We start from the raw sequence: 18,573 nt of genomic DNA, 5'->3' as shown, positions 1-18,573 counted from the left end.
AAATAATACAAACTGTTATTTTAAGATAATGCTGGCTGGACTTGGAAAATTCACATTCAAATAGTAAGAAACGGTAATTTTAAGTTTACCAGCAGACATCATCTTTCTGCACAAGTGCGTATCATACATTCATTAAAACAAGGTTCCTGGGGAAAATGACAAGTGTAATTAAAACCTGTCTCATCATGCATGCACACAGGGGAGGGCAAGCTGTGATTGTAATGGTAACTGCTCCTAGCAGGTGTTTTTCTTTTAATATGAGGTATTAAATAAAACTTCCTGTGTTTATTAACCCAAACACTCTCTTGTATGCTTGTAACTGTGCCTTTGTGATGTGTTGCAAACAAGGCTGAACTTGAACTATATCTTTCAGTGTAAATGTTTGTCTTCAGAGGTACAAAACTACCTACCTTAGCTGAGACTGCTACAGGGACATGGAGCACTGTTGATGTTGAAATTCTTTCACACATCGTAGCTCTGGAGGTTGTTAGTTTTCTGTGCTGAAGATGTCAGGCTCCTTATGGCATGGTGGGGATCCTCCACAACTGGTCGGGGAGAGGAGGAAACCCTGCCAGAAGCGCTGGCAGCAACTGTTGCCTGCAACTGTGAGAGGATGAATGTCATCAACTACATTTTTAATAGAAAAGAGTCAGAAGGGGAGGGGAGAGAGCTGTAGCTGGGAATTGGCTTTGGATAGTCTGAGTCTGATGTGTCACTTCAGGAGGGCAAGGTGCTGCGTCTGAAGGAGGGGGAAGCTGGGAAGCTTGGCTCCACTCTTCTCCCTACGACGCTTGATAGTTCCCAGACACTCCCAGTGTTGTGAGACTGTGTGGGCTTTTATGACTTTTATTTCCAGTTCATTTGCTATTTGCTGCCAGAATTCTCCCAAGGAATGTAGACAAGTGGTAAATGGTGATTAATTTAGACGACCAAAGTAGAGGGCTCATGTCGGGCTCCCCATGTAATACAATAAAGTTAACAGCTTGCTGATGTCCTTTTGTGAGTGAATTGTGTAGCCTGGTTGTTTAATGGAGTGTTTAAAGATTGTGTTGGCAATAGCCTATGAATAATGTATAGAGGAATAATGAAATACCTTACTGCTAAGAAAGTGCTGATATGCTGGGGAAATTTCCATCAGATAAGAGAAAAATTTTGAAAGCACTGTCTTCTTGGGATGCCCTTTATTTATGGTCTTTCTGCTTCAGAGATTGCATTCCCTCTATAGATACTGCATATGAAGATTTCCTTCACTGCCTCTGCCCCTGTCTCCCAGCTTCACCTTACTCCCTTTGCTCGTGTTTGTAAAAGCTCCTGAGTTTTGATGAGTTTAAGCTTTATTAACTGAGCACCGTAAGCATAGAGGTATTTGCTGTGTAGTCTTCAGCCATTCTAGGTATCTGCACCAATTTGCATTGTGTTAAAGGGAAACGGATGCTGGTTTTGTGTCATGGCAATGTGCCATGATGCAGGAAGCAGAAATACAGCCAAGTGATTTGGAAAGAAAGACCAATGTTTCTGTTAGAGGTTTTTGAAGCATGGGCTCCTGTGTGAGATAAACAACCCCAGAGTGTCACACAAGGATGTTCAGATTTTGATGAATTTTGCACTGTGAACCCAGCTCCGGTGCCTCTTCATTTTCTCCCATGTCCTCTTCCCGTGCATAAGGCCTCTGTGTGATTCGGCCATAAGCAGTGGGAAGTCGTTGTGATACTAAGCAACTGAATCTTGCTTGACTAAAGAAATAAGAAGGTTGAGAGTGAACTGCCTGCCTGCAGGGGAGCTCTGGAGGTTGCACTCAGCTGCAGGAGCAAACAGGCCACCTAACAGACTCCAGGACAATGCTCAGGCAGGCAACTGAGGCAATCACAGTCTCTTCCTTTGCTCCTTGTTTTGGCCCTCAGCTGCTCTCCTGGAGAAAATGAAAGCATAGCTTTGTTTTATCCACCTGCACTAAAATGCAGAGGTATCACAGGAGGACAGGTGAACACAATATGTATCATCACTTTCCGGAGTGGTCTCAGCTAAGTGTACATTAAGACCAGACCCAGAGTGTGGAGTTTGTAGCTCTGCACCTGGCCTGTGCTGTAGCTTTGCTATGAGTAACCTAGTGCTCATGCTGCATTTTTGTGTCTGGATTGACACAATAGAGCCCCGAGTCAAAATGTTTCCTGCAATATGGGCAGTCTATTATTAGTGTAATGCTAGAACAAAGCAACACATGGTTGATATTAGTCAGCTGAGGAAGTGACATCCTCACCTGTGAGGTGGATGTGATGGGGTTTGAAGTCATGTGGTGATGCCAACAGCAAGCTTCAGGCAGGAGGCTACAGAGCAGGAGGAAAAATGTGTTAGAAGACAGGCTGTGTCCTCAGGGTGATCTGCAACCAGCTAAGCAAGAGGTTTCATCAAAATGGGAGAGAAGATTTGCACTTTTATTGGCTTGTTTGCTGCTGAGATATTCCTAGGGAGTGCAGTACTTTCGCAGCTACAGGAAAGGATGTGTAAAAAGGGGTTAGTCTAAACACAAGATAGGTGGTAAGGACCACCAGAGAAGTTTGATAAATGGCCTAAATGTTTTTTGTAGAACAAATAAAAAGATATTTAAAACTTCCTCCATCTCCATCATGCAAAAGACATCCTGCCAGTCAAGAAGTGTTTTCAGCAGAGAGGGTCCCAAAGGTCTAGGCTGAGGATCATGGTCAAGTTCAGCCAGCCTTTCTCAGAGTAGAAATGCTGCCAGCTGACAGTATACATGAAAGAGAAGCTTTCAAAAGGAAGGAGACAGTTCTGTTATGCAGCTTATTCTACTGCTGCTTCTGATAATCCCACTAATTTATCTTTTTTTAATGTTTGTTCCTTTTAGGTGAAGAGTGAAGGCCCCAAACTGGTGCCCTTCTTTAAAGCCACTTGTGTCTATTTTGTGCTCTGGCTGCCAACTTCCAGCCCCTCCTGGTTCAGTGCCCTCATCAAATGTCTGCCCATCTTCTGCCTGTGGGTTTTCCTTCTGGCTCATGGAATTAACTTTTTAGTGTCACACCGGAGCGCCAGCCGCATCCTAGCGGGACTCATATTTTCGGCAGTGGGAGATGCCTTTCTCATCTGGCAAGAGCAGGGCTACTTCATTCATGGTGAGTGCGGTGTCAGTCCTAAAGGGATGCCACAGTGTCTGGCTGTTACTCTATTTAGTAATGAGTTGCTGGGCCACATGTTTTGTTTATTCATGTACAGCTTAAGCCCCAGGCAGTGGGAAGCACACATCCCTTGACTAAAATCCATCATGGTTAGTGGAGTCACACTGTGGATGAGTCCTTCTCTTGAGCTTTGAGGTAATTGGGGCAGGTTTGGTTCCCTGGCACGTGCTCACAGCATCGCAGCTGGCTGAGGCTTGAGAATGTGGCATGAGCAGGATCCCTGGGGGAAAGGGAATGCTCACGGCACTCAGCAGATCCCATGAAGCCACGCGAAGTATCTACCTCCTCACTCTCTGCAGGGAGATCTGTCAGCCCTTTGCCGCAAGGATCAGAAATAGGTCCTCAGTGTAGAACAGGTGGAGAGGATCCTTATATTTTTACAGACAAGCCTATAGCCTGGGGCAGGTGTTTAAGTGGATGCTAGAAACAAAGCATCAGAAATGTTGTCCTACTTGCAGGTTCATCAATATGAATCATGTAGCCTGTTGTACAAGGTGTCTGTTTTGCAAGACATGTAAATGATGGGGAATCAAGGACAAACCTTACCACGTGGCCTGTCTTCTCTACAGAAAGATCTACATCTCTCAGAGCAAAACAAGCTTCTTTTATTTTGCTAGTTTGCAGAATAGAACATAATGATTTAATCATTTAAAGCTACATTGAGCCTGCCTGCAGCAACACTCACCCAGGCCTTGGACTGTCACAAGAAATAAGCAGCAGCTGAGTCCTTTACTAAAGTGACTGGTGGGCTTTCTGAAGTTATTTTAACCAGCACAGGGATTTCACATAACACTCACCATTAACTGGCTGCTTTGACTGTCCCACTAGAAAATGTGATGAGGGGACTTTTCTGACTTCTGCTGTTGTCAGCTCTGAAAGTCAAAGGCTTATGTTTTCCCCCTCTCTTGAGGTCAGTATTTAGTTTTATTCTGGGATTCCCACAAGCTCTTTCTTCATGAAAGGGAAGTGTGTGCAATGCCAGATATGAAAGGCCAAATGCTCTGAATGCGGTTTTAATCCTGCTTCCCAAGGGTTTATCCCAATCTCATTAAAAGTTCATGTAAAAATTTTTACTGATTTTGGTGGGTTTTAGATTAGGGCCTGACGATTGGATCTATCTGGCTGAATCTTGGGCACATTGCTGAGGAGCTCCAGCCTTCTTTTGGGGTGCCATCCCCTCTGTGCTGAGTGTTGGCATTCCCACTGATGGGCCTCCCCCTAACAGGGGTACCCAGCTCAGCACAGGTCACCTCAGCCCGACTGCTTCTGCTTCTGTTTTGCCTCCTGGAACTGGTCCCTGACCTGAGGCCTGGCAAAGGCCCAGTTCTCACCATGACCGTTTTTGTACGTTGACCATTCTGAGCTTCTCTGTTTCCATGTAGCTGGGATGTCTCTGAGTTCCCTCTCCAATTTAGTGTTATACGAAGGTCAGCCAGTCACTGCAATGCAGTATCTGGTTAATGTGTTTTAACGTGCAGATAAGTTGGGTTTTCGACCCTAGTCTCACAACTGAGAAGAATTGTTCTGTGGGCTTAGACACATTTTTCTTCTTAAGGAGAAGAAAGGCTCTTTTGAAACATTTTGAAAACCTCAGTCTTCATGCTGGCTGTCCCATGCCTGCCTCAGTCCATACTAATCTGAGTTACCACCTTCAATAGCTGCGTTCCAGCTGTTAGCAGATAAAGCACATCACCCCACTCATCCCTCACCTCTCCTACAAAGTGTATTTTCTTCTACTTAAAACTCAGCAGGCTGCTGCTGTTGACAGCTGGCAATATTCGACCTTTTGACATCATTGTTGGTAGGAATTTGAAATTTCACGAGAATAAGAGGAAATACTAGATAAAAATGCACTCTCAGTTCAATTTCTACAGCTGTCAGGCTGAAAAAAAAAGGGTTGGAAGCTGGGCTGATTTGAATAGCTTTTGAGACACTGAGTTTATTTTAATACAAGGACATTTGCTCATTTCTTTATAGGGAAGTGAGAGCCTGGGAACCTGCTTCTGGCACACTTGACTTTTTTTCATTTTTGCTGTTTCAGTTCACTGATAACACTCTATTTTCTGACTAGAGTAGAAGATACTTCACAGTGTTAACATCCACCTCCCGTGACAGCAGACACTTAGAAACAATAATGCATTTGGTGAACAGGACAGAGACTAACAAAAAAGCCTTATTGCCAGCCCGAGAGGAAACTCTGGGGGCAGGGAAGAGGAAGGAAACCCAGGGGAAGGAAGCAGGCAGAGAGCAGAAGGGCTGATCTGCCTGATGTGGTTGGGTGGACCAAGTTGAAGGCTAAGACATGTGCTGCCCCTCCCTGTGCAGCCATCACAGGTTTCCCCAGTTCCTGGCTTGATTTGTGGGTGTTGAATGAGCAAACCTGGGAGCTGACTCGTTTATGACCAGCTTCACCACAAATCACAAAACTCCTCCTGCCTTTCTGGGCTTCTGCTTCACTGCCACATCCTGTCCTCTCCTCCTCCTCATTTCCAGGTGCCTGCATGAAGGACAACATGTTCTTCAGTTCCCCATCCTAGAACTCTCCATATAATGCCAGTCCTCACTGCTAGGGTGAAGTAACCTTCTTCTCCTTACCACCCCCAGGGCTCTAACCTTTCCTGTACTATAACACTACAAACATCTCTTGTCCTAAACCCCACTTCGGTTTCCTTCAGTGCTGTGCCCATGATGTGTAATAGTTCTATGAAACATTAGCTTCTTTTTGCCCTCCTTTGCACTTCTTGTCCTTCTCCTTCACACCGTCAATTTTCTCTTGCCTCACCTTGCAGACCAGATACTTATCAGCCCCCTCCCTCCCCTCTCATCCCACCATGGCTGAGCTTTCAGTGGATGTCCAATCTGGTCCTCCCCAAAGGCTGGGACACACTCCCCCTTCTTTAAGGTGCCTCAACACAAGAGTATGAGGATGAAGAAATGTCTGCCAGCAGCAGGTTTTAGTGGCTGCCCTTTACGCCACAGCATCATGTCTTAAATGTAAACAAAATATCCTGCTGGAGGACTCGGCTTCCCAGATCCTTTTCTCCATTTCATGCTTTAGACCTGCATGAAAACTTCCAGCTACTCTAATAACTCGGCCAGGATAAAGTGGGACAGCCTGTAGCTGCACCATGTGTGGGGCTGGGAAGCAGAGGACCAGAGAAGCCAGACTCAGTTTGGGGCCCAATACCTATGATTGGAATGACAGTTAGTAGTCAGCAGCTGTACCAATACATTGGGACATGTTTTGACAAATGGATGAGTGGCAAGTGGATAACATAGGGGCAGTACCTTGCAACACCCACATCTGGCATTTCTTAGGGGTGGTGCATTTCAAAGGGAAGCTGGCATTTTGTTTTCACTGATTGATTCCAGCTGAGCTTCATCTGAATCTCGCAAATAGCCATAAAATTATTGGCAGATCACATTGGTGCAGTCCCTGAAATATGCCAGCTGCTTCCTTCCAGCTTAGGTTTCTCCTAGTTATGGGCAGAGATGGAGTAGAAGCCAGATTTAGTCCCTGAGTGCCTTTGGGTTTGTGGCTAAATACAGTCAGGCTTTGTGTCTGGGTTTGGAGGGACTGGTATTTTTTATCACATTTTGTTCCTACACTGCTCTGATTCCAGCCTTCCTGTTCCGCATGTGACCTATGAGCAAAACACTCTGGATAGTTAGAGGGGTTAATCTTTGGTCTGCCTTGCCCCCACCCTTCTTTCCAAAGCAGGGGAGGAAGAAATACCTGAAAAACAAGCTTTGTGCCTTCTACAGCAGCTTAATTCACCTGGCCTCTCAGCGAACAGGCTTGCATCACAAGAGCATGATGTACTTGGCTACAGTAGTGGATACGCTGGGGCTTTTTCTTGCGATGGGAGCGTGATGTTAAGGCTGATCTCCCATGCACAGATTTTTATATTAAAATGGTTCCAAGTGGTCAGTATGGTTCCCACTGAAAGTGTTAAGGGTTGTAACACTGCAAGGACATCTAAGCCTGTGCTTGTTGTGTTATATTTAAAACCCAGTATGGCCACATGTTTTCTTCTGCTACCAACTGCCAGTCACTGATGAAAGGTCACACTTGCTATGTCAATGCCTCTTTCCAGGTCTGCTGATGTTTGCCATCACACACATTCTGTACTCTTCAGCCTTCGGTATGAAGCCTTTGGACCTCAAAGCCGGCTTGTTGATGGGCATTGTTTCCAGTTCCTGTTATGCCTTCCTGTACTCCTACCTCTCAGGCCCATTCACCTACCTGGTAGCTGTCTACATCGCCTTGATTGGCTTCATGGGCTGGCGAGCCATCGCGGGCATGCAGCTGTGCAACGACCTCTGGACATGGACCAAGCTCTCGGCCTGCATCGGCGCGATGCTGTTCATGGTGTCGGATCTGACCATTGCACTTAACAAGTTCTGCTTTCCTGTGCCCTACTCACGCTTCAAAATCATGGCTACTTACTATGCAGCCCAAATGCTTATTGCACTGTCAGCTGTAGAGACCAGAGATGAAGAGGACTTCAGAAAGAGGAGCTAGGTGGAGCACCAATAGTCTGTGAACACGTGGGTTATATCTCAGGTGCTGTAGCTGCATTCACCCCTGAGAGAGATCTCCATTTCTCTAGGCACATTGGTGGTGTTGATTTTGCTTCTTTGAAGCATTACCTTTGGGGCTTTTTTTTTTTTCCAATGGTTTTCTCTGAATACAGCTTATTTCCGTGTGGAGTCAACATCAGAAAGCTTAGACTGTCCCTGCAGTAGCTACTCATTCAACTTTTCCTCCTTGGAAGTGCTATATTACTACACTTTATTGTTAGTCTTGAAACTGATGCTGATTGTCTGGGAAGAGGAGGGCTGATGGTGAGGAGATTTGGCCGTGCACTGTGCTAGAACACTTACTTTCTATAGTAGGCAGACAGGCACAGATGTCTACTAAAGTCATAGGTAAAAATGAATTTAACCAACATTTGTTTCTGTTAGTGCATTACAAACTCAGTAGGCAAACTGGAGCTATTGCCTCTGCTGAAAGGAAGCCTGGAGGTAGAGTAAAAACAGCATATCCAGATGAGGGCTGAGCTTTGGAGTCAACAGCAGCATGTCGGGGAGCCCCCAGCAGAACCAGAATGAAAGCAAAGCACCAGGCAGAGAGCACAAAACAAGGGGTGCGCTGGCATGCAGCGCTGTGAGCTTTGATCACGGCTGATTGCTGCTCCAGGGCAGGTCCGTAGGTGCAACACAAGGTTGCTGCGTGTGACAGAACTAGGAGTTTGGTGGGATTTCAGGGACATCCAGATAGCTAGGCCAGTGTGTTCTTCTCCATGTGGTTATATGGTGTCTGCAGCCACCAGTGATAGCTGAGATGGAATGGGCACATGAGGAACTTTGATTTCTATAGCAGGACTTGGAGCATGTGTCTCTTACTAATGTAAGGAATCTAACCTCTATGCCTTTCTTCCCCAGTATCCTAACAGATAATATTCCAGATACTGATGAAGCTTTACAGTACTGCTGCTTGCAGTATCTCTCTTGAATCTTCATGTGAGCATTTCCTGTGGTCAAGGCCCTGATTTGGGATGTAAATTGTTGTTGTGTTTTGCCAGGTGGTGGTAAATGATTGCGCCAGTTGTTTTTGGAAAGCCCCTTTCCAGCAGAGCTTCCTGAAAAGCTCTGTCCTGTGTTCAAAGTGCCTGCTGCTTCCTTCTCAAACTTACATGGATGCAGTGAGAATGTGCCAACAGGGCTGGGAAAGCCTGTTTGATTCTGTTCCAAATTCTTTGGTTAGTTTGTCTGTCCATCTGCTGAAGCAAGATTACTTCTGACTTCAGACTCTCTTAAAGAGATAAAGGAAGAGGCTGCCCTGAATTTTTAATCCAAGTTCATTTGTGATCATATGCATATTTTTCTCTTATTTAGGATATTTACCAGCCATCTCTGTTTCTGTTTGAAACTATTTGAATGGGTTTTTTTTCCTTCTGTCCCTCCTAGGGCTGTTCCATGTGCTGTGATGCTCCCCAATGGCTTAAGACATGAATGCACTCAGGTGTGCAAAGAAAGCTTGCTGAGGGTTCCCGCACATCTTCAAACCTGCAGCCAAACAGGGACTGCACAACTCAAATCCATGCATGCCCCAACAGCCCCTTGCACACACCCGTGTGAGCAGGGCCAGCAGGAGGGACAGCCCTCCAGACCAGCCTTGTGGGCTGAAAATCACCGCTGTCTCCATACCTAGCGTGCTCAGACCATTCCAGGCGCAACTCTGGCACCAAGTCTCTGGCACAGTCAGCAGAGCAGGAATTTCTCTTTCCGAGGAGCGTGGCAGGGTCAGGGGGCATCTGAGGGAACCCTACCAACCCTGTGAGCTTTTCCCTTGGTGTTGAAAGGTGCTAAGTGGGTCTCCTGCTCCTTTCCGGCCTCGCGTGGCAGGACTGGGTGAGAAACAGGCATTGCCTCCCCATGACTTCTGCATTAGTGGAAATGCAGCCAGCATTACAAAAAATCTAATCTAGGTTAACCACCCTGACCCCATGGAGGCATCTGCTGCTTTTCAGACTGAGATCAGAAAGGTCAGCTGCATTATTGAGAGCGAAAGCATTGTAAATAGCACAGCCCCGTGTAATCTCTTCCCTTTAATGCTGTTGTGTAATATTGTCCGTATTCATTCACTGGCACACCGGGGCCTGTCTGGAGTAAACTGCTAAGGGAATTTAGACCATAAAACATCTTCATTCATCAGCATTGCTTACCTCCCGGCCACAGCTTGAACCCTACAGTGTAGCTCTCTGTGGATGTCACCTGCTGTTATTCAGCTTGACTATTTGCAAATCTTTCTGGCAACAGCTAAGAAGAAATCTAAGCATTTGGGGTGAACCCCACTGTCCTCCCAGCACGTGAGCAAACAGCACATTTCAGTCTGATTTACAACTCCTTGTCGGGGGTCAGTCCAGTACGCTCAGTCCTTAGCTGGCAATTCTTCAGAGAAGCCCCTGGCACACTGAGCTTCCCTTTGCTTTGAGGAAAACGCATGTGTGATAACGTAACCTTTATTTAAAAGTTAGAATTTTGACTATCTATCTGTTTCTTCCCCTCTAGAAATGAGTAGTCTTCAATTTCCTGAAGATCACTGAGTTGCTTTTCTGAGTGCTTTTTCATCATGGCCTGCTTTGTTATCCTGCTCTGCCATCAGCCACTGGATATTTGCAGAAAATGGTATTTTAAGTGATACTAGGAGACCTGTCCTCTTCACTGGCCGTCAGAGGTGCAGTTTCTGGTGGCAGAGGCTCTGGGTGGCTCCAGCTGGGACAGCAGAAACACATGCAGCCAAAGTGGGCTGTTGTTCCCTCGCTGTCCCCTCGCCTGGAGCAGGCTGGCTTGGATGCATCCTGGCCAGCCACCCTGGCTCCATCCCAGTGCTGCAACAGCTTCAGCCTTCCCAGGAACAGGAGGCACAGCTCTCAGCATACAAAGTCAGGAAGAGTCCTGGCTGGCTTGGAGGTTTGCCAATGAAGGCTCTCAGTCTTCAAAATCCTTCTCCTGCTCTGCATTCTTCCTTTTAATCCCTGTTACTTGAATGAGACCATTTTCCTGGAGGCTCTTTCCTGCTGAGAAGAGACCAGCTGCTGTGGACACCGATTTGACACAATCCTGAGTTTTTGTAAACCCTTAGAAACAATAAGCACTTGCTGACAGTCTGTTAAATACCTTTTTTGGGGGTTAAAACTGTTCCCTCAACCCCAATGAGGGCAATCTTCACTTTGAAAGGGAGCAAACAAGAAGTGGGAATGACATGACTGTGGCACTGCCCTTGGGGACTTTCCTGTTGCCTCTTTGCACTGTTAAACTGTGAGGTTTGATCCATTCTCTCCTTTTCAGGGGTACAGTCTCTGAGAAACACCCAGTGTTGGCCCAGGGACGTTACAGAGGGAATGAAGCACCCCAGCAGTGCAGCCTGCCTGCCCCCAGCAATATCACCTCTTTTCCTTGCTAGGTGCAGAGGCTTTTCTTTCACACTGCTGTATTCAGACACCCCTCTGCAATTCCCATCTGTGCTTGCTTGACGTTACACACGTGGTCTGATTACTTTTGCTCTCTTTCCTTTGTGTAGATATTACCCTCTTGGAGATCCATTGGCTCCTTATTTGGACATATAAAAGATGTAGCACATTTATTTAAGCCTTGTATCTCTTTCTGTAGATAAAACCATCTTACACAGAATTCCCAATGAAGTCAAAGCAATGCTAATTGCAACTGGTTTTTAACTGCTAGTAATGCTGCTGGGCTGTGCCAGTCACACTGATGTCAGCAGGGTGAAGCTGGTGTAAAAACAGCAGGTTGAGAAGAACGAAGCCAGAGGATTTTAACAGCTTTACTCCTACGCTACCACGAAAACTGTATTTGTGCTTAATACCTGGGGTCTTACATCTCCATACTGAGGCAACTGTAAGACTGACTGGTATAAGAAGTACTCTAACATGGCTTTTAAGGAGATTGCTGAAGGTTTCATGCTGTAATCAGTGGAGGTAACTGATACATTTTTACACAATTATATAAAATTCCCAGGACAAACTTTGCAGAATTTTGTAGTAGCTCTTCAAAGTTCTCTGGTTCCTTAGTTTTACACTAATACCTGTATGTTTTCAGCTTGCTATCATGGTAATTTTGGGAGCTGTTCTGGAGGAAGCAGATCAAAGCAAACAGCAACTGTAAAGCTCAGTGGCAGGTGCCCCTTTCTCTTTGCTTGCTTTCTGGATACAGAGATGGGCTCTTTTAAGCAGAGGTAGCCTAAATGTGTTCTTGGAAGAGGATGGGAAGTTGCTGACTTCTGCTGACGGAAGTCCTCCTGGGTACTTCTGCCTTTTATCCATGCTTGCTCCTTTTGCGGCCTTGGGTAAATCACTTAAATTTTCTGGGATTGGGTCCTCATCTGGTGTGAATAGGCACAAGTGTACAAGAGCCAGTGCTATGCCAAGTTACAACAGCAGGGGACGAGGCCCTCATCCCATTTCTAAAATGGGGAAATTAGCACTTACCTACCTGTGAGGACTAATGCTCATAAAGGACTTGGAAGATGTGAAGTGCTGTATAATCCCAAGTATTTATCCTACCTTAATGTTAAAAATACTTTCAGGGATCTGCAGGACTGCTCTTAAAGCGTGGAATGTGTGACCATCTTTTCAGTTTGCATCAGATGGAAAGCAAATGCAAAATATTTATTCACACTAACAGGATGAGCTCAGCTGCACTTGAACTTAAAAGTCTGAACTCTAATTTCAGATTTGCAAATCGTTTTTAGTTCTAAAAGCCTCAACCAAATCCCTAGACCTGAACCTTGCATCCAAATTTTGCAGTCTGGTCTCATCCCTGACTGTTAGCAAGGATAAATCTTATTGAGCCAAAACACAGTACCCTCACAGTCTGCTATGGCTGATGAAAAGACTGGAACAGAAAGTGAAGTTATTCTGTTCAACCTTCGTTCTGCAGAAGGTCAGCTCGGTTTCATGGGACAACTTACAAAAGGGTGCTTAATTTCTGTGATTGTAAGTTTTACCGGCTTTAAAATTAGCAGAGAGGGAAGGCCATAATGGAATCAATAAGGTCGGTGCATCCTTCTTGAATTACTTCCTTTTCACCTGAATCAAAGAAATAGCAGGGTCTGTAGCGGAGGGAGTGCTTGTACCACCAGTCCTAGAGCCCAGAACAAAAGTTGATCTAGAAATACAGCTCTAAACCATCACCATGTTCTCAAATAAAAATGCCACTGTTCACTGATTTCAAATCTGGACCACAGCTAGAAACTACTTAGTTCTGGTAGAACTAGCTGCTGTGCAAACACAAGTGAATGTGAGAAATTACACACCAAGGAACGTGAGCTGTGTACATATGAAATGGACCATAACATTGAAGCAGCTGCAGTAAAATCTTATCTTGATATGAACTCAGAAGCAAACACAATGCAAATTTTTATGGTTTCTTTAAAATGTTTGATGGGTTTTAGTTTTCTTAGTTTGGATGAAATTTTCGTAATGTTATTTTATTTTTGCTCTTATTGTAAAGAATAGAAATATATAACTCTAGATAGACTACAAATGAAAAAAGGTGGCCAGTTGGCAGGAATGCCAAAACTTCTGTGGCTTGTATTGTTTCTGTGGTGACACTGTGCTTGCTGGAGGATGAGCTACTGGACTGGTGTGATGGCTCAACGACGAGGCAGAAGCACAAGGCCAGTGTCATGTAAGAGGGATGCAGGGGCTGAACCACCGAGACTGCACGGGGAGCACGACTGGGACAATTCAGATCAGTCAAAAGACAGAGAACAACAGGAAATAAACCTTTTCCTGATAGCTAAAAAGCAGGAAACCAAAGCCAGCCCATTGGGCAATGGTGCTGAATCAGTACAAACACATGTATCTAGTCCTTGCTTGTGCAGGCTCCTGCCAGGCCAGGCCCTGCTCCTAATTCACCTGGGGAGGTTTGCTCCAAGACTACGGTGCTGGCAGGGTCAGTCCAGCAGAACCTCATGCTTTGTTAAATAAAACTGCAACTAGAGAACAACAACAAAAACAAACAAGGAAGAAAAAACCAAATGCTGTTGGGCAAGCAGTAGTTGTGCCTAGCTGAGACGGCAGACTGGCTGGTCTGTCCTGAACACTAATCTCCATGTCGTGCACCCATGCGAGCCTCTTGCTCCAGCCCCTCTCCCGTGCATTCCGGGCAGAGTGCACTGAAAGATGGGACTGAAGCAGCTGCTCTCCCCTGGAAGTCAAACATTTTGCCATGTCTGAAAGTCTCTAGCACTTACTTCCTTTACCGTGATTGTAAAGGTCACCACATGCAATACGGCCACTTGATCTGGGATCTTTTCTTAACATATTTTTATGCTGATTTTACTATTTTAATTCTTTCTTCGGAATGTATTTTTTTTTCTCATTTCTTCTGTATGTAACAGCAATTAAAATATTAATTTACTGGGTATTTTTACTGTGCAGATATGTCTCCTTGCTTATTTTCTGTTTCTGTGACAGTTTCAGCATGGAGTAGTCAACCGAACCTCTGTGGTGGGCAGTTTTGTTCTGCTGTTATGTCCATCAGTCATGTGGCTCTGCCCTGGAGCCACCCAGCACCCCACTGAAGCTGACTGACACTGTCACAGCTGGCTACAGTATTCCCATCTGGGGAACCCCAAAACACAGCCACATGCACCCCACAGGGCACACATCCAACACAAACTGACCAGGCATCATCACGACAAAGGCACCCGGCTGGTGTTCCAATACGTCCTGGGTGCCCTGGGACGCGGAGCCCTGAAGCACGCTCACTGCTACAGCCAGTCCCACATACAATGGCTGTTTGTCCATACTTCCAGGGAGAAGGCAGTTTGCTGCAAAGGATTGCTCTGGGAAGGCAGCTTGCTGCCTGGAAATCCCAGACAAATGGCCAAGTCTCTCCTCCCCCACTGCCCCAGCAGCATTTCCAGGTGGAAAAAGTAGGGTACTGGGGACATTCTTCTCAGTTTGGATATCTGATGCCAGTTTCTTCAGCTGTTTGATGCAGTGGCACAGATATTTGGTTTCATTAATCCTGAGCCAGGCCATCTGTCACCAGTGGAACAGGTTTTAAGGATTTATAGCATAGAAACACAGTGTGTAACTATTCCCAGTCCATTAAATGGATCTGCTCGCAGTCTTGACAGAGACTTCTTCATACTCCCCTTCTGAAGTGGAGTGGTGAGAATGAATCAGTACCAGGCAGAAATACTACAAAATTCTTTCCAAAGCAGCCTAAAGGGGTAAACGGCAGGCAAAAGTGGGTTCTTCTCCCCACCCCCCCCTTTATTTTCAAAAACTTAAGAGGCCTGCTTGAAGGAGCATCCTGTTTCCTCACACCTCCTTCCTAGTTTCAGATGGAACAAAGACGGCAAAATATTCTCAGGCTGAATTTGTGTCTGTGTCTGCTTTTACTCCACAGCTGGTTCCTGGAAGAATTTGCTCTAAATTAAAATAACCAGCACCATGTATAAATGCATATTCATCTATCTGTCAATGTGTTGATCTTTCAATGGTTCAGATATTCTGTAATTCCTTATCCAGTCTTGGCCACCAGCACTGAAGTTCATGGACCCTTCTCAATCTCAAATTTTACCTTCTATGGCCAGCACTTTCACAAAGCAACTCTCATTTGCAAAGCTGCAGACTGTATTTACTCGGTATTACAAAGTTTTAAGTACTTCAGATTTATGGCTTACTCTATGTTTACATACAATTTGACATAATGAAGCCTAGATCGTCATGGAGGTCCTGCTGGGCTATCTGGGGACACGGAGACAGAACCCAAGTATCTTCCTGAACTCACAAGCAAGATTCTCATTGACCAGTGCAGAAGCAGACTGATGTATAGAAGAGAAAACTGCATTTTGGGCTCCTTTTCATTAAGATACATTAGCAGATGGTATTAGAAAGATCACCTTTAACGTGCACCCTGCTGTCCAAAACCACTTAGAGGGAAGGAAGACGGAAACATCAGAAGTGTTCCTACTGAGCAGAGGCCCCACTCTACCACATGGGTTAACTGACCATTACAGAAGCCAAGGGCAGTTGCATTTTGGGCCACACAAACACAGACAAACTACACAGCCACAGCAATGCTGTTCTGCATGCTGGACCAGGCAGAGCTAGTTCCACTAATTACATCTTGTGTTTTGACGTCTGCAAACTTTCTGTCACTGTGTCCAGGAAGCTATTATCATGTTTTTCTTAAGAAAAAGAAATAAAGGATGAGTGCCGTAAGTACTGCAACCAACCCTGTGTTTTGAGTGCAAGTCTCACAAAGTTCTGGCTAAAAAGCTGTATAAAGCTTTCCATTGCATAAAGGATAAAGTCTGGTCACAGTTTTCATAGGAAGTGAACAGTTGAGATTTAGGGAGCTCTCATTTTCATTTTCATTTCCCCTTGTTCAGTTCATCACTGTTCTGAATAATTCACTTTGGGTCTAACAGGCTTTGTGTTCTCTGCAGCCTGCCACCTCCCACCCTAAGGAAAATGATATTGCCCCTTCTGAGCTACAACAGCAGGAAAGATGCTGCCGTGTGTCACAGAGGTGGAACAATGCCCTATTTGTTTTCTTGAATATTAAGAAAAAGGCTAAATCTGAAAACATAGCTAAGCAGAAGAATACAAGTGTCCTTCTTTAAAAAAAAAAAAAAAAAAGAAAGAGAAACAGAGGAGCATACACATATTGGGTTTGCGTGGCAAAGTTTGGGTGGTGGCAGGGCAACAAGGGTGGCTTCTGTGAGAAGCTGCTAGAAGCTTTCCCCATGTCTGATAGAGCCAATGCCAGATGGACCCACTGCTGGCCAAGGCCGAGCCCATCCGTGCTGGTGGTCGTGCTTCTGAGAGGACATATTTAAGAAGGAGACAGTTGCTGCACAAATGGGCAACTGCAGCCAGAGAGAGGAGTGAGAACATGTGAGTTCTCTCTGCAGACACTGAGGTCAGTGAAGAAGGAGGGGCAGGAGGTGCTCCAGGTGCTGGAGCAGAGATTCCCCTGCAGCCTGTGCTGAAGGCCATGGTGAGGCTGGCTGTCCCCTGCAGCCCATGGAGGCCCATGGTGGAGCAGAGATCCACCTACAACCCAGGGAGGACTTCATGCTGGAGCAGGTGGATGCCTGAAGGAGGCTGCAAACCCATGCAGAGCCTGCACTGGAACAGGGTCCTGGCAGGACCTGTGGCCTCGTGGAGAGAGAGGAGCCCACACTGCAGCACGTTTACTGCTATGACTTGTGACCCCATGGAGGACCCACACTAGAGCAGTCTGTTCCTGAAGGAAGCACCCCTTAGAACTCACATTGAAGAAGCTCATGAAGAACTGCAGCCCATGGGAAGGACCCATATTGGAGAAGTTTGTGAAGAAGTTTCCTGTGGGAGGGACCGCACGCTGGAGCAGGGAAGAAGGTGAGGAGTCCTTGAAGAGTCCTGCCCCTAAGGAGGAAGGAGTGGCAGAGACAATGTGTGATGAAATGACCACAATCCATATTCCCTGTCCTGCTGCACTGCTGAGGAGGAGGAGGTAGAGAAAATCAGGAGTGAAGCTGAGCCCAGAAAGAAGGGACAGATGAGGGAAGGTGTTTAGTTTCTATTACCCTACTCTGATTTGATTGGTAGCAAATTAAACTAATTTCCCCAAGTTGAATTTCTTTTGCCCATGATGATAATTGCTGAGTGATCTCTCCCTGTCCTTATCTCAACGCATGAGGCTTTCGTTATATTTTCTCTATCCTGTCCAGCTGAGGAAAAAGAGTGATGGAATGGCCTTGGTGGGCACTGGGCATCCAGCCAGGGTCAACCCACCACAATACATTAAGAAGAGTGGAGACATATTTGAGAAATAGAAGTTTAGCTCCTATGGTGTCAGCAACTGAGACTCCTGCACAGCTACTCAAATGAGCAGATTTGCTGATCTCTTAGAACACTCCTTATTCCTTCCTCTTAGGACAGCAAGTCACCAGGTAAAGACCATTGAAAGTCTCCAAAAATAGTCTCTAAAGAAAGTCTTCCCAGTCCTGGTCTGAAGGCACTCCAGGCCTAATGAAAAGTGCTTTCACACACAGTAAAATGTCCTCCAGCCTACCATACCTGACTCCAGGCAGTTACTACCCCTCTTCCAGAACTACATTCAGCAAGAATATAGTTTCTGAAATCTAAAATAAACCTGCAGTTAAATTCAATTTGAATTCAATTAATTCCTTATCTCCTAAAGTCAGTTTTACAGTCTCTTATTCTGACTCCTAGCTTTTCCACCTTATTCAGCTGCAAACAGGCTGAGCAGCAGAGAGACCCTCCCAAGAGCCTGTATAGGTCAAGGTAAGGAGAAGCCTCAGGACACCTCAGAAATAGGCTCCCATTAAGGAATCTGAATATAAATTAGCAGCTCACCCACACAGTGCTTTCACAAGCCTTGCTCCTTAGCGGGCTCTGCTTATAAACAGGCTGCTTAGAATAACTTTGAAGAGGTATGTTCCTATTGTAACAGTCCCCACCTCAACAAGTTCTTTGTGGGAAGGCAGAAGGTAAGTCCTATGCAGCAATCAGGTCTCTGGGGAGATAGAAAGCTGTTCTCAGGCATCTCAGGCCTGTCTGCCCCCCCTGAACCAGGGTGAGCAGTGCTGCCAGGGTTCCTCTTGCATCAGCTTGGCTGGCAGCAATGCCAGCTAGGGAAAGCTCCCACTGATTCTAGGGACCGGGAAACTGTGGCTTCAGGGAGGAGAGCATCAGGGAGCATGGGAAGTGGGAGACCCAATAACACCAGGAATACTTAAAAAACGGTAAAGAATTACTTTCAGTCTTTTAGGTGGGCAATGGCTGGTTTCAGTGAAAGAAGTGTTGCATGTATCCTGCACAATAAG

General features: G+C 45.7%; 1 protein-coding gene across 1 annotated transcript; it reads left to right on the top strand.

The window, feature by feature from the left end:
* Nucleotides 1–506: 506 nt before the first annotated feature.
* TMEM86A (transmembrane protein 86A) lies at nt 507–7,716 on the top strand (the record flags this gene model as incomplete). The annotated part of the gene is made up of 3 exons (XM_080345279.1): nt 507–605; nt 2,864–3,128; nt 7,289–7,716. The coding sequence occupies 3 exons, from the start codon at nt 507–509 to the stop codon at nt 7,714–7,716; spliced, it is 792 nt and encodes a 263-aa protein (XP_080201405.1).
* Between the last annotated feature and the right edge of the window lie 10,857 nt (nt 7,717–18,573).

The sequence above is a fragment of the Nesoenas mayeri genome (genome assembly GCF_963082525.1).
Source record: "Nesoenas mayeri genome assembly, chromosome: 5".
Taxonomy (NCBI): domain Eukaryota; kingdom Metazoa; phylum Chordata; class Aves; order Columbiformes; family Columbidae; genus Nesoenas; species Nesoenas mayeri.
The sequence above is the reverse complement of the archived record's forward strand: the minus strand, read 5'-3'. Positions and strand labels throughout refer to the sequence as shown.